Source organism: Elephantulus edwardii, unplaced genomic scaffold (assembly GCF_000299155.1).
Source record: "Elephantulus edwardii isolate Elephantulus edwardi_28Jun2011 unplaced genomic scaffold, EleEdw1.0 scaffold00117, whole genome shotgun sequence".
Taxonomy (NCBI): Eukaryota; Metazoa; Chordata; class Mammalia; order Macroscelidea; family Macroscelididae; genus Elephantulus; species Elephantulus edwardii.
Window position 1 is genome coordinate 6,709,734 of NW_006399867.1, and position 14,997 is coordinate 6,724,730.

At 42.4% G+C, this 14,997-nt stretch overlaps 1 protein-coding gene across 1 annotated transcript in view; it reads right to left on the reverse strand.

Annotated features, from left to right (window-relative positions):
- The window catches only part of LOC102867320 (chromosome unknown open reading frame, human C16orf62), a 168,633-nt gene that overhangs the window by 92,200 nt on the left and 61,436 nt on the right, over nt 1-14,997 (reverse strand). Inside the window, exons 12-13 of the mRNA XM_006892659.1 lie at nt 14,725-14,802; nt 14,154-14,276 (exon numbers count right to left, since the gene is read on the reverse strand). Coding sequence (XP_006892721.1) covers nt 14,154-14,276; nt 14,725-14,802 — 201 coding nt within the window. The remainder of the gene's footprint in view (nt 1-14,153; nt 14,277-14,724; nt 14,803-14,997) is intronic.

A 14,997-nucleotide genomic window follows, 5' to 3' on the forward strand; every position in this document is an offset into this window, starting at 1 on the left:
CGGCTGATGGAGCAAATTACTTCCCCAACCCATTCTGAGTTGCTTTCATTTGAAAAGCCATTCTTAAAGACCATTGCCAAGGAAGTTTCTGGGAGAGGTGTGAGAAGGAAAAGGGAAATTTCTATGTAATTACTACAGTGCTAACTTCAACATATACAGTGACTCATTCATCCAATGACTATGGAACACCTTTGATGCACTAGACATAATTTTAGGCATTGGGGTTATGGTTGCGCAGAAAGCAGAAACCCATGTCCGCATGGGGCTCATACACAGGAACGTAAATGCACACACACACACACACACACACACACACACGCACACACAGAGAAAGAGAATAATGATGAGAGGTTTTGGCCCACTATTGCCGAAAACATGAGCTAGAGCAAATTCCAACATATGAACAAAATATTCTGGCCATGAAGACAAAGGGAATGCTTGAAAAGATTCTCTTTTTCAGGAAAGATGAATGCACTAAAAATGCATCCAAGAACATAGTTCTGAGGTTTGTTGTTTTTATTAAAAAAAAAAAAATAATGGTTCTACCCTCATGCAGGAATACCCAGAAGTGCCGAGGAAGCCAAAATGTTATGTATTCCAAGCAGATCTGGTACAGATTATATTTTTTTTTCTCTCTCTCTGAGAAGAAACAAGATTGATTATCTTTGGCAAGAACAAGAAGAACAATAGTTCAAATCAAACTGAGACTGAAGCAAGTCTTTTGGCTGAGATAAGCCAGTGAAGAACTTAGAGCTCAGCTCATTAACTTTGCAGAGACACACAAAGCAGGCATTTCAAAGTGTGCTAATCTTTGTTTCAGGCATTTGTTACTGCGTGTGCCTCTACATTTCATTTGTTTATGTAATATTAAATTGCTCTGTAAAACTTGTAGGGTGACACCTACAGAATGACTGGGCAGGACTATGCAAAAAAGGTGCTTGTGGTACATCAAGGGGATTTCATCTCATTGCTAATTATGCAAATAAGATGCATAGCACCTATGTGGAGGTGGGGACATGCAAATGAGGTGTTTGCAACTACAATGAGAGAACTGCCCTGATCTGCTACCCTGCTAGGCTTAAACAAGAATCAATCTCAGAGGAGAGGGAGAACTCACTACCACCCACACAAAAGAAGTGGGAGTGGAGTATGTCCTTTGGACTTGAGAACCCTCTGCGGAGAACATCCTAGACCCAGTGGACAGAAGAAAGATCTATTAACAGTGAAGATAGCGTGCGACAGAAAGCAGCCACATCAGAAACAGCAGCAGGAGAACCATGTGCCAGAAAGGACTTCTAAAATGCTAAAGAGTAAGGATGTCACTTTGAGGACTTAGAGGCACCTGACCTAAGACATGGAATATTCTTTTTCTCATTTGAATGTCAAAACTTACTTGAGAAATTTTTTTTCAAACTGTGATTTAAATGAGTTTACAAAGCAAATTGCTTTTCATTCACTTATTCTTACACATTCTGTTTGGGTAATGTGTGTTTGAGCTGAGATTCACACACATTTTGCTTGGCATTTGTATTTTAAATTGCCTCATATGTAAGAACTGGACAAAGAATAAAGAAGACTGAAGAAGGACTGATGAATTGTAGTGTCAGTGAAGATGACTGTGTATACCACAGATTGCCAAAAGAACAAATCTGTCTTGGGAAGAGTGTAGCCAGAATGTTCCTTTACGGTGAGGATGGTGAGGTTTTGTCTCACATGCTCTGGGCATGTTACAGGAGTGGCCAGTCCCTGAAGAAGCAGAGAGCGAGTGGAGAAAGCCCTCAAGGAGATGGATTAACACAGTGGCTGCAACCATGGGCTCAAACACAGCAGTGATTCTCAGGAAAGCTCAGGGCCGGAAGTGTTTCACTCTGTTACACAGAGTTGCTATGAATTAGAATGAATCCGATGGCACCTGACAACATATAGACCCCAAAAATAGCAAAAACAGCACACAAAGTCTTGCATGCCTATCACCTTCCACCACTGGTGACATCTTTTGTCACTACAGTAGTTCATCAAAACCAGGAAAGAATCACTGGTTGAAACACAGCTAAACAGATGATTTTATATCCCTCTGTGCATGTGCTGTTTCCCTCCCATCCCCAAAATGTCTTTATGCCTAATTCTACTGCATTTCATCACCTGTGTGGAATTTTATAAACACCACCACATTTCACAGATGGATCTGTAAGGTTATCTCCAGATTGAGGCTATTTACCTACTTTAAAAAAGAACAGGAAAAGAAAGAAAGAAAGAGTCAGCTAACACCTTCCTGTTTTCTAAACTGAGATGAACTCATGGGGGCTGGAGCGCCTCCAGCTCTATGATTCTGCATTTAAAACAACCTGCCCATCAGTGTCTCTGGAGAACCCAGAAAGGGGTGGAGGGGCAGACTAGCAGGGATGCGGAGCAAATAACCTCTCCCTGCTTATGTTTCTAAAGGGAAGAGGAATGAGAAGGATGAGCAAAATGATAATCTTAATAATTCATGGCCTTTATCCTCAATGAAGAGAGAAATTATTTCAACATGAATAAAAAGAAACTGGATGCCTCAGTATGAAAGCGAGGGGGAAATTGAATTTTTTTTTATTCTTTCTCTTTCATTAGGGATTTTCTCCTAATTGGAATAAATGAAAATAACCAATTGTTTTTATTATTCATTCGGCTAAGATTAACAGCAAACTGGTTACGAGAAGTCTCCAGTCGCTGTGGTCCCAAATGCGTGAGCCCCTGTGTAGGTCCATGATTTCTAACATCAACATCTCCTCCTTGGTTCAGCTCCCAGTTGTTCTGTGTCCCTAGGGTTCAATGGTTCACTGGAAGGCCGTCCAGAGCTTTAGACCCAGCAGGGGAATGACTCTTGGGACTGCTGGTATGCAGGCCAGTTTTACAGAGACTCTCCTTATAAAGACACTAAACAATGATGGGAGCTCTGGTGCCCTAGTGGGTAGGGAGTTGTGCTACCAACTCAAAGGTGGGTGGTTCAAATCCACCAGAAGCTCTGTGGGAGAGATGGGCGGTCTCCTCCCATGTGGCGTACAGTCTCTGCAAACTCACTAGAGGGTCAGTTATGAGTCAGTTCTGACTCAATGGCAACAAGTTTGAGTTTTTAACAATGACAAAAACTAATTCTTAGACTTACATGATTAAATGCATTTTCCACATGTGGAAGTAGCACTGAATTAAGAGAGTAAGATAAGAATGAAGCCTGGCCACCAGCAATAAAGCAAAGTTCAACAGAGCAGCAACCAATAAATGCTGGCGAGGTTGGAGGGATTCGAACCCTTATTCATTGTGGGTGGGGGTGTAAACTGACAACCACTATGGAAGACAGTACGACGCTTTCTCAAAAAGTTGGAAATAGAAATACCATTTGGCTCAGCAATACCACACTACTGGGAATAAACCCTAAAGAAACCATAACTGCCACCCAAACAGCTAATGCACACCCATGTTTATTGGCATGATGTTTACAATTGCAAAGAGATGGAAACAACCCAAATGTTCATCAACAAATGAATGGATATAAAAACTTTGGTATATTCATTCAAATAGAGAGAGATCAGCTGGCCCAGTGGACAGAGTGCAATGCTACCAAGCCAAAGGTGGGTGACTTCTAATCCATGGCCCTCGGGCCTGTCTTCCATTGTTTTTGTTCAGACATTCCTCTAGGCTGTATAGCCCTGGTGTACAAGTTGCCATATAGCGGTCACTTGTAGTTGCTGTGAGGCTGAACACGGTGACACTGATGTGTCAAATGCATTAATGGTTGGCTACCCAATGCGGACAGAGTGGGGTGAAGCTCCCCGATGAAAACAAGCTTGGAAGGAGGAGTGGCATACATTTCCATAATAGCTTGCCTCCAGAAACCCTATGAACTTGGAGAGAGGATGAAAGACTCACAAGCGTCGAGGACTCTCCTTCATAGGGTCGCTATGAGTTGCCTGCGACTTGATGGCACTTAACAACAACAACCACGTATTCATTTAATGAAATACTATACAGCATTGAAAAACAATGAACTCATAATACATTATACAACTTGGAGGATATTATATTGAATGAAATTATCTCAGTCACAAAAGGCCAAATACTGCATAGCACCACTGTTATAAAGCAGGTCTGACATGAGGGTTTGTGAAGAGAATAGGATAAGAGAGGCTAGATAATGAACATAGCAGCGGATAAAGAACTGTTTAAAAGGAATATATGATTAGGCATTATATGTAAGAAAACAGTCCAGAATAAGAAGTACATGGCAAAGAGGACTAGGGAGGGGAGGTACAACAGTAAATGAATTTTTTTTTAAAGTGAACAGAGGGAGGAGGAAGGGAAATAAAAATGTACAACAATGTATGAATGAAAAATCTAACTTTTCTGTAAACTTTTGTTAAAATGACAATGAAAAAATTTTATTTTTTACTAAAAAAATGAATTCATTCTGGTCACTGTTAAACTCAGTTGAATGTGAGTTGAACAATAACCAAGGTTAATTCGTACACTTACTTTATGAACTTAATTCCACTTTGTGTAAAATGCAATTAATAGTGTAAGCACTGGAGTAACAGGGCCATGAGTCCACTCATTAGGGCCTCTGAGTCCCACTTTGGGCACAGTGGTTTAATCCGGAGATAGTTAGAAAGAATGAGTTTAGGGATGAGGGTGAGAAAACAAATCAGTTGCTTTTAGAGTTACCATGACAATGGTTACATGGCTTTGACTCTTTCTAGCTATGTGACCAGACACATGCCAAATGGTAAAAGCCTCTAAGCCTCAGGTCCCTGTCTATTAATAGAGACCACAGTAGCACTTAGTCTAGCGACTACCCAACTACCCGTCTGTCAATTTATTGTACTGTGGTAGCCTGCATGTTGTCAGATGCTGGAAGCTATGCCACTGTATTTAAAAATACCAGAAAGGTCATCAAGGTGGACAGGTTTCAATAGCATTTTCAGACTAAGGCAGACCAGTCAGAAAGGTCTGGCAATCTACTGCTGAAAAGTAGCCAATAAAAACCCCACAGCAGCCTATTGTCCAACAGAGCACTGGAAGATGAGGCCCTCGGTTAGAAGACCTTTAGAAGGCACAGTTCTGCAGCAATGACCTTGAGCCTGACAATGATTGTGAAGATAGTATATGACCAGGCAAACCCTCATTCTATTATATATACGGTGGCCTGAGATGGAGCCGACTTAACGGCAAGCAACAGCAGCAGCCTAGAGAATCTGGAAGGGTGGATGAGGATAATCCAGGGACATCAACTAACACAAATGCAAATAATGACCCTCAAAAAGAAGCAGAAGTAAACCAAGTGCCCACCAACCAGCGGTGGGATAGAAACATTATAGTATATTCATTCACACAACAGAATACTATGCAGCACAGAAAAATAAGGATCTCATAAAACATTATATAAATATGGGTGACCCTGGAGAACATTATGTCGAGTGAAATATCTCAGTCACAAAAGGACAAATACTACATAGTGTCACTGTTACACAGCAGGTCCAATATGGGGGGCTGGGAAGAGAATAGGATAAGAATGGATAGATAATGAACACTGCACTGGAATAGATGAAGGAAACAACCATTTAAAAGGAATATATGATTAGCTATTACACGTACAACAGCCCAGAATAAGAGGTGCATTATGAAGAGGACTGGGGGGGAGGGCAGGTAATTGTGCAATAATGAATGAGTATTTTTTTAGAAAACATGTGAACTGGGGGAGGAGGAAGAGAGAGGAGGTAAAATATGAAACAATAAATGAATGAAAATCTAACTTTTCTGTAAACTTTTGTTAAAATCACACTTAAAATAAAAACATTTCTAAAAATTAAAAAAGTCAGTGTGTTACAGGCTCAAAGGCTCAGTGTCATCTTAGACTGGTCTCCCACCTTCAGTCTTCATGCCCAATAAACACATCCCAACTTTTAAACAGTCTCAGAATGACGATGGTCAGAAAATATTCTTTTTTTTAATATATATCTTTTCCCCCCATAATTTTAATGAGCATTTACAGAGATTTTGGATTTCCATTCATTCATTGCTGCACTTCTCTCCCCGCCCAGCCCTACCGCTCCCCCTCCCCCAGTTCGCTCCTCTCTTTCAAAAGTAAAAGAAACACTCCCTCCCTGGTACACAATCCCCCCGCATCCCTCCCACCACCCCAAGTACACTCCACTATGCAACCTTAATTGTGGACTCTTGTGATAACCATAATATCCTATCATACATCGCTTTTAAATTATTCGCTACCTCATCTGTTTCAGTGCAGTATACACAATTTATCCAGTTTTTCTCAGTCTTACCCCAACCCTGATATCAGTCCCATTTTACAACAGTGGCACCATGCAATATTTGTCCTTTTGAGACTGAGATATTTCACTCAGTATAATGTCCTCCAGGCTCACCCATTTTGAATATTGCATGAGTTCCTTGTTTCAGAAAATATTCTTAGCAACACATATAAATAGTTGTTAAAATGTTAAGAGAGGGAAAAGCGCTATGAAAAGGATGACAATAAAAATAACAAAAGAATAAGAATGAAAAAGATTACACTAGAAATGTGACAAAACGTTACCTTGAGTCACCTGTGGACAACAGAGATCTGTGTGGCTATTTTTGCTCCTTTTAACCTATTTTGTAGTTTCTACTTGCAATGAATATATTTTTCCTATTAATCTTCTCTGATTATGGTTTCTCTCCTCCATCCCGTCTTTCGGAAGTCCAGGGGTACCAGCCAGCTCTCCTCTCTCTAATCCATTTGGTTTAACTCTGCCAATTTGATCTCTCTCAAGCACTACTTCTTTTGTACCTTTCCTCTGATCAAAAACTTCCAAAAGCTCTCTACTCTCCATGACATTATGTTCAGTTTCTGCAACCTGTGTTTTGATCTGTTCCCAGGCAGGAGAACTTCTCGCTGTTCTCCAGTAACGCTGTCTTACCATGCCTTTACTGTGCCTCTGCCTATACAGGTCCTTACCCCTCGTGTCTCTTCCTTTATCACCATCAGCGTTTCCATTTAGCTCAAGTCTGCTTCAGTGAGGCTATAGAGGTCCATCACAGTCATTATCATCATGGCCCTTAGAGAGATTCTGTTGCTGTTGTTTTTGTTGTTATGTGCCATCGAGTTGACTCTGACTTCAGTGACCCTATGTACAACAGGTCTAAACCTGCTCTATCTTGAAGCAACTTCACTGTCTGTGACACATCTACCCTCATTACACTGAGTCAGTTCATCTCATCGAGGGTTTTCCTCTCTTGCACTGTCCCTCCACCCTTCCAAGCACGTTGTCCCTCTCCAAGGACTGGTCCCTCCTTGCAACATGAGCCATCATGTTTGGGATCACAAAGGAGGATGAACAGTTGCAAAAAGACCCTAATACCTAGAACATCGAGAGTGAGAAGTATAAATGTAGAAAAAGTGGAGATTGTTAAGGAAGAAATGGAACACATAAATAGTGACATACTAGGCACTGGGGAAATGAAATGGACTGGCATGGGACATTTTGAATCAGGCAATCATATGATCTACATGCTGGAAATAAAAAGGTGAGGGAAAGAAAGAGTTGCATTCATAGTTTAAAAAAACCATTTCTAACCTACAACCAGGAGAAGATAAAATAGATGAAGAGGACCTTCTAAGAATCAAATCCCTATGCACATCCAAAAACTTCTCCAACAGGGTAAAAGGGGAAGCCACAGACTGGGAAAAAGTATTTGGTAATGACATATCAGATAAAGGACTTATATCCAGAATTTATAAAATACTTGAGCACTACCACAAAATAAAGGTAAATAATCCAACTGGAAAACGGGCACAAGATACGAACAGACACTTCACCAAAGAAGACATTCAGATGGCCAACAAGCAAATAAAGAAATGTTCAAAATCCCTAGCTCTAAGAGAGATGCAAATCAAAACAACTGAGATATCATCTCACCCCAGTCAGAATAGCAAAATTGAACAGAACAGCAAACAGCAGATGTTGGTGAGGTTGTGGAGAAACCGGAACCCTTATTTACTGTTGGTGGGAGTGTAAAATGGTGCAACCACTGTGGAAGGCGGTATGGTGCTTTCTCAAAAAGTTGTAAATAGATATACCATTTGACCCAGCAATTCTACTCCTGGAAATATACCCTAAAGAGACCATAACTGACATCCAAGCAGATATATGCACACCCATGTTTATCACGGCTTTGTTCACAATAGCAAGGAGTTAGAAACAACCTAAGTGCCCATCAACAAACGAATGGACAGAGAAACTGTGGTATATTCACACAATGGAATACGACGCTGCACTGAAAAACAAGGAACTCATGCAATATTATTCAAAAGGGGTGACCCTGGAGGACATTATGCTGAATGAAGTACCTCAGCCACAAAAGGACAAGTACTGCAGGGTGCCACTGTTGTAAAACAGGACTGACCTCAGGGTTGGGAGGAGACTGAGAAAGATGGGTTCAATAATGTATACTGCATTGAAACAGATGAGGGAGAACACTGTTTAAAAGGGATATGTGATTAGGTATTTTTGTCATGACAGGAGTCCAGAGTGAAGACTGCAGAGTGGAGTGGATGTGGGGGGAGGGACTGTAAAACAATGAAAGACTTTTTCTTTTACTTTTATAAGAGGGAACTAGGGGAGAGGTTTGGGAGGGGAGAAAAGTGCAACAGTGAATGAATGGAAATGCAAAGTCTCTGTAAATTTTCACTGAAATTAATAGTAAAAAATAAAATAAAACAAACAAAAGACTACATACATAAGATTTCTATTAACAGCCTGTTACAATCAGATGGCACAACTTTGTTTGCTAAAAGCAAAAAAGACTTGAAGCACTTACTAATGAAAACCAAAAACTGTCTACAGATAAGTAAATGCAAGAGTCCCTAAGAGGAAGAAATCTTCCTCCAAAGAGGAACCAGAGACCCTGAAGAAGCTTCAAACAATATCTCAAAGGAAAAAAAGCTCCAGGGAGGAGCCCAGCAGCTGCGGACACAAGAAGACTATCAACAAGGGCACTTAGAAGGAAAAAAAAAAAAATCTAAAAAGCACCCCAGGAAGATTAGAATGGACATTCTCTGGGTATGGGACCAAAATGTCTCCCAACAAAAACAGTTCACAAAAAAATCCAAAACACCAACTATCTACAGTGTTCAGCATGGATCATGTCTCATCATAAAGCCAAAATCCTTCATTTTTTTAATTCCAGATTTCTATTTCAGTTTGGAGTTTTCAGTGCTGGTTATTCTCAGCTGAAGATATTTCTCCTTTTCTCCTCTCTCTCTTGCTTGCCTGACAGATGAAAACAGCTGAGGGAATAGTTTTCAACCTCATGATTAATGCTCAAAATTAATGTTCTCAGCAGTTTGGCCTCATAAAAACATATACTGCTCTTCTCTCTCCGGCTGTCTCAAACCCGAGACCATGTAGATGAGGACAAACAGCCTAAAACCTCACCTAGAGGAGCCACAGAGAGCATGCAAAGGCACAGAAATCCAAACCCCAAACCAGATGCCAGGAGGTGTCGGTGCTGACCCATGAAGACCCTGTGTGTGGCAGTGTGGACTGCGGGCCGTAGGATTTCCCTGTGGGGTCTGTTTGTCCAAGAAACAAAAAGTTAACATTTTAATGTGCTTTACTACAGAGGTTCAAATCCCTCAGGTTTTAGCAATGGCTCATTCTCCAGAAGTAGATTTCTACATCTTTCTTTCAAGGCACTTCTGGGTAGACGCAAACCATCATCTTTTTGGTTTGCGGTACCCACGTAACTCTCAAGTGTGGGAAGTCGAACATAAAATTTAATATTAATAAATTAATATTTGTAGAACAGGACTAACCTTGGGGATTGGGGGAGACTGAGAAAGATGGGTTCATTAATGTATACTGCATTGAAACAGATGAAGGAGAAAACGGTTTAAAAGGGATATGTGATTAGGTATTTTTGTCATGACAGGAGTCCAGAGCGAAGGCTGCATAGTGGAGTGGACCTGGGGGGAGGGACTGTAAAACAATGAAAGAATTTTTCTTTTACTTTTCCAAGAGGGTAGTGTACTAGGGGGGAGGGCTGGGAGGGGAGAAAAGTGCAACAGTGAATGAATGTAAATCCAAAGTCTCTGTAAATTTTCATTGAAATTAATAATAAATTTAAAAAAATAAAACACACACACACAAATTTATTATTAATAATAAACCAAATGCTATATCAGGATATGAGGAAGGCTTAATACAAGCTAGAATTCACCTTGTGGCACTAAGGTATTCCTTAAGAGTCAACAGTGTTCTTAGTTTTATTTACTGAATCCCTCCCTGAGATAAGCATAAACAATAGAGAGGAACTTGGCCTTATCTGCAAAAGACTTCTCCACGATCCCTTGTTTGTGCTTCGTACTCCCTTATGATTTTCCTTTGTTTACCTTCCATATGATTCTCAATAAATACTCAGAGAGGCATGGCTTGATGCCTTCAGTCATGGAATGGCCAGCCCTTGTTTTTTACGCTCTCTATTCTACCTCATTGCTAGTAGTCTGTCTCATTATTAATAATTATAAAAATACTTTACCCTTGATCGGCAACACTCAAGTACCTAGAGACCCAAGCTTCTTAGAAGTCACCAGAGCAGGTGGGAGAGATGAGAGTCGCTGCTTAAATGGCACCATGTTCCTTTTACAGGGGATGGGGAATGCTAAACATGGATAATGTTGAGGGCTGTACAACACAGAGAACAAAATTAATGCCACTGAGCTGTGTACACACCAAACAGCTAAAGTGAAAAAGAAAAAAAACAAAAGAAACAAACAAACAGCTAAAGTGGAAGCAGCTTTGTTAGTTATGCTTCCCCACAACCAAAACAAGGAAAAAAAAAATACTTAGACATTATACAGACATGTGCATTTCACACCTGCCTCCTACCTTGACGTCAACTGTTCTGCCTTTTGGAAATGATTCGTTTCTCTCGGGTGAGATGTTATACGTTCTTCTTCCAAATACCCAAGAATCAGAGTCGATTATTATTCAAGTGACCTAATTTCTTAATCACTTCTGGTGCAATAATGATTTCCTGGAGTTTCACACCCCAGGAAAGCTGTACTCCCAACTCCTGGCATCCTCTGAGATTAGTGGTGCTTAAAATAAAAAGGAGGCACGTCTTAGGACATAGGTTCTTTCATTTTAAATTTGATTTTTTTTGCCTTTCAGTAAAGTAAGGACAAAAAAAAAAGTTCTCATTTCCAAACGCAGTAACGTGGCTGTGTGGGTGTCTCTCTCTATGTCTCTCTCTCTCCCTCCCTCCCTCCCTCCCTCCACATAGTCAAGCCCCTGCTCTGAGGAGCCTGGGACAGCGCAGGGGGGGCTGAGAATGTGCTGAGGGTCATGAGAGGAATGGGCAGTAAATCCTCACATGAATTTACAATGACTGCAATGTACTTCATGGTAAACACCTCATCCAATATATAAGACAGTTATCTCCATGTAACTTTAAAATTTGGAAAAAGCAACAACACAAGCAATGCGTCAGACTTGTTGTAAAGTCCAAAAACACAGATAATCAAAGAACAGTAAGTAATGATAACCTAAAATCTGACTCTCTAAAGACATTTCCCCCAGATCTTCTTCCCAACTCTCTCCTGCAGAGACAAAAGTCCTTTCTGTGACTACAATGTAACAGTGTCAGGTTCTGGGTGCTGCCTGAGTACTTTAATTGCATCGTTCTGTCTGATTCTTATAATAGATCAGGAAACAGAAATTATTGTTGTTGCTCACATCTTACAAATAAAGAAAAGCAGCACATGAGAGCTGGGGACAAGCCGTCTGGCCTAGATTTTATCAAAACAATAGCTAAGGGACAGACAGGTCACAACACCGCGCCCAGCGCTCAGATCCAGGCCGCCTGCACCCACTCCACATCAGACGGCGGGCACCCTTACCTCAGCACGTTCAGATCTTCATGACGGGTCTGCATCATTTTAAATGATTCCATAACATTCTGCTGAATGAATGCATCATAACGGAATCAATTCCTTTCTGAGAGAACAATTAAGGTTTTGTCTCCTTTCCTGGCGACGTGGAATGGGGCAGGGTTTCACTCTGTGTGATGCACAGAGTGCATAAACGGAGTGGTAACCGGGAATCATACCCAACTAGGCACCTAACAACAGCCATCAATTGAGGGCCCTGGCGGCTCAATGGTTAGGTTACAGTCAAGAAAGCCCTAAGTGGTGGTTCTGCTCTGTCGCATGGGGTCCTCGGGACACTCTCTCGCAATTGGATGGTGCCCAAGAACAACAATGACCAAAGGGCCAATGGTGGGCCCGGTGACAGTCCTCCTCTTCCACAACAGAGAACTAGGATGGATTTGCAGCCAATGCCGCACACAACCATCACCCAGCTCTCCACAGGGCTCGTGCTCTTATGAAGCAGAACAGGCTACAGAGAAACTTGTAGACTAAGACTAGGAAGAAAGGTCTGGATATCTTCTTCAGAAAAAGCAGCCAATGGAAATTCTATGGATCATCACGTTGGGCCCGCATGAGTTGGTGGCTAGCTTGATGGTAGAGGACAGTAACACCCAGGATGGGCAAACGTGGCTCTGTGAGAATCTCTACAAAACTAAACTCTTAAAAGCAGGATTGCTTAGTCAGAGTCACACCCTTTTTCTTTCCTTCAGGATTTCCAATAAGCGTCAACAGATTCCAGGAAAAGGGAGATGTACGTGAGTTTTGCTTTGTCCTATGTACCCCAGTGTTAAAGCAACTCTCTTTTTCTCTTCCCCATATAATAAATTATTGACCGGCCAAGAGAAGAGAAAGGAAGAAAGCTGCATCCACCACAGCGATCCCATTTTTAACTGCTGTTCTCCTGAAATAATTTCTCAGTCTCAAAGAAGGACATAAAGCCCATTTCTGTGATGATCTGATATCAAGTTCATTCCTGGCAATGTTTCCTTTAGAAAAAAAGAAAAAGGAGACTCTCATAAAAGCAACTGAATGTCTAAGTTTTACTTTCCTCTTGAGAAATGGAGAGAATATCGCCTGTTCTACCAGCTTTCCTGGATTATGAAGAAGGCACGCGTCAAGGTAAGGAAGGAGGCAGTAAAGCTGGCTGGCCCCAGCGGCAGGCTCCAGAGCCGGGTCCACTCAGCCCCACTTTCCTGCTGTGTGACCTTGCACAGGGATTTGGCCTGTCTGGGCCTCAACACCCACTTCCAGCATTGTGGGAAGATGAAGCAAGACAACGTGGGAGAGGCAGTTACCACATTACTGAACCTTCCAAAAGGGCCGGCTAGCACCAACATTTCTGTGAGTGTTACGAACCAAAACATGCCGTTGAGTCAACTCTACCCCATGGATACCCCACATATGTCAGAGAACTATGCTCCCCTGGTTTTTACCAGCTGATTCTAGGGAGGTCAATACTCAGGACTTTCTTCTGAGGCACCTCTGTTGTTGCTGTTGTTAGGTGCCAGCGAGTCGAGTACAATTCACAGCGACCCTCAGAACAACAGCCCTGAATCCTGTCCTCTCCTGTGTCATTTTCATCATCCCTGACACACTTATGCCCACAGTCACAGTCAGAAAGGGACATCATGCTTTGAGTGCGCCTGGAGAGGGTGAAACCAGGCTGCTCCTTGGAAGCAGGGATTGTGAAACTCCATCTGACAAACTCTGGGCATGGTGCCAGGAGGGACCAGTCCTTGAAGAGGGACATCATACTTGGGAGGGTGAGAAACAAGCACAAGCCAGGAAGACCCTGGATGAGATGGACTGACTCGGTGACTGGAGTAATAGTGGTAGGTGTATCAGAGACAATGAAAGTGGCTCAAGATAGAGTAGAGAGCAGAGCTGTCGTACACAGGGTCGCCATAAGTTGCCGATGATTCAACAGCACATAACAACAACAACAACAACAACAGAGCTGCCTCTGCAGTTGCTGTGTCAATGAGATGTATTGCACAGGCACCTCTAAGTGCTTTCAGACCACCAGTCTTTGGGTTTGCAGCCTCCCTGTCCCACTCAAGGAATCCACTGTTCATGGAAGAGCCTTGTTGATGTTAGAGGGCACATAATGCAGGGCCGTTACAACAGCGTGAGAGCGGCACCCAGCACTCGTCCTAGGCAATGACCCTCCACACCCAAGCTCCCCGGCGGTTACCTCGGGCGCATGGTAGGAGATGCACTGGAAGATCCAGTCCATGGCGGGCGAGTACAAGGGCAGGTAGGACGGGAGCTCCACTCCCTGCAGCACCAGCTGGTTCTGGACCGTGTCCCCGTGGATCTGGAGGAGGTCAAGCCCACACTTAGAAAGGGAAGGGCGATCACACAACAATGCCAGACAGAGCAGCGAGCACTTGTGCGCACCTCAACGCCCCCGGGCAAGAGCCGATTTCTCAGCTGCTGAGTTTCTCTTTAACTACAAAAACCACCCAGAAAGTTCACCAAGCTGAGTCGCTTGGGGAGTCTGTGCAGTGTAACCCGATAAAAATGGAGCGAGCAGATGCGAGGAAGAAAGGCGGATCAAGTGTAGACACTTCCTGTTAACGCATGCATATTAATTCTCTCTGCCTGCTCAGTACAATCAACACATTTTAATTGTTGACAGCAGCTAGCGTTTACACATTTGGAGGGCGTTAAAGGCATTCGCAACTTGGAAACCAGCGAGGCTCAGTGAGGACGTTAGCATAGAACCAGTCGACCCAGGAGTGGGTCTTACAATGTTCTCCTACCTGTTTAAATGTCAGGAGGAAGTCAAAGAAGTTCTTATTCAGGCTTTCTTTCAGATGGGGAGCCACTTCCATGCCCACCTGCAGCCAAACCAAAAAAAAATGACAGTGATGTGAAATAATATGTACAGCGTGATACGGTTTTGCATGTGTGTGTATCCACATACATGCATACATTGTTATTATGTGCTGCTGAGTGGGAACCAACTCCCTGCTGACCAGTGGGGTCAGCGGGTTTACAGAGACAATAAATTGAATGGGAGAAGATTACCCATC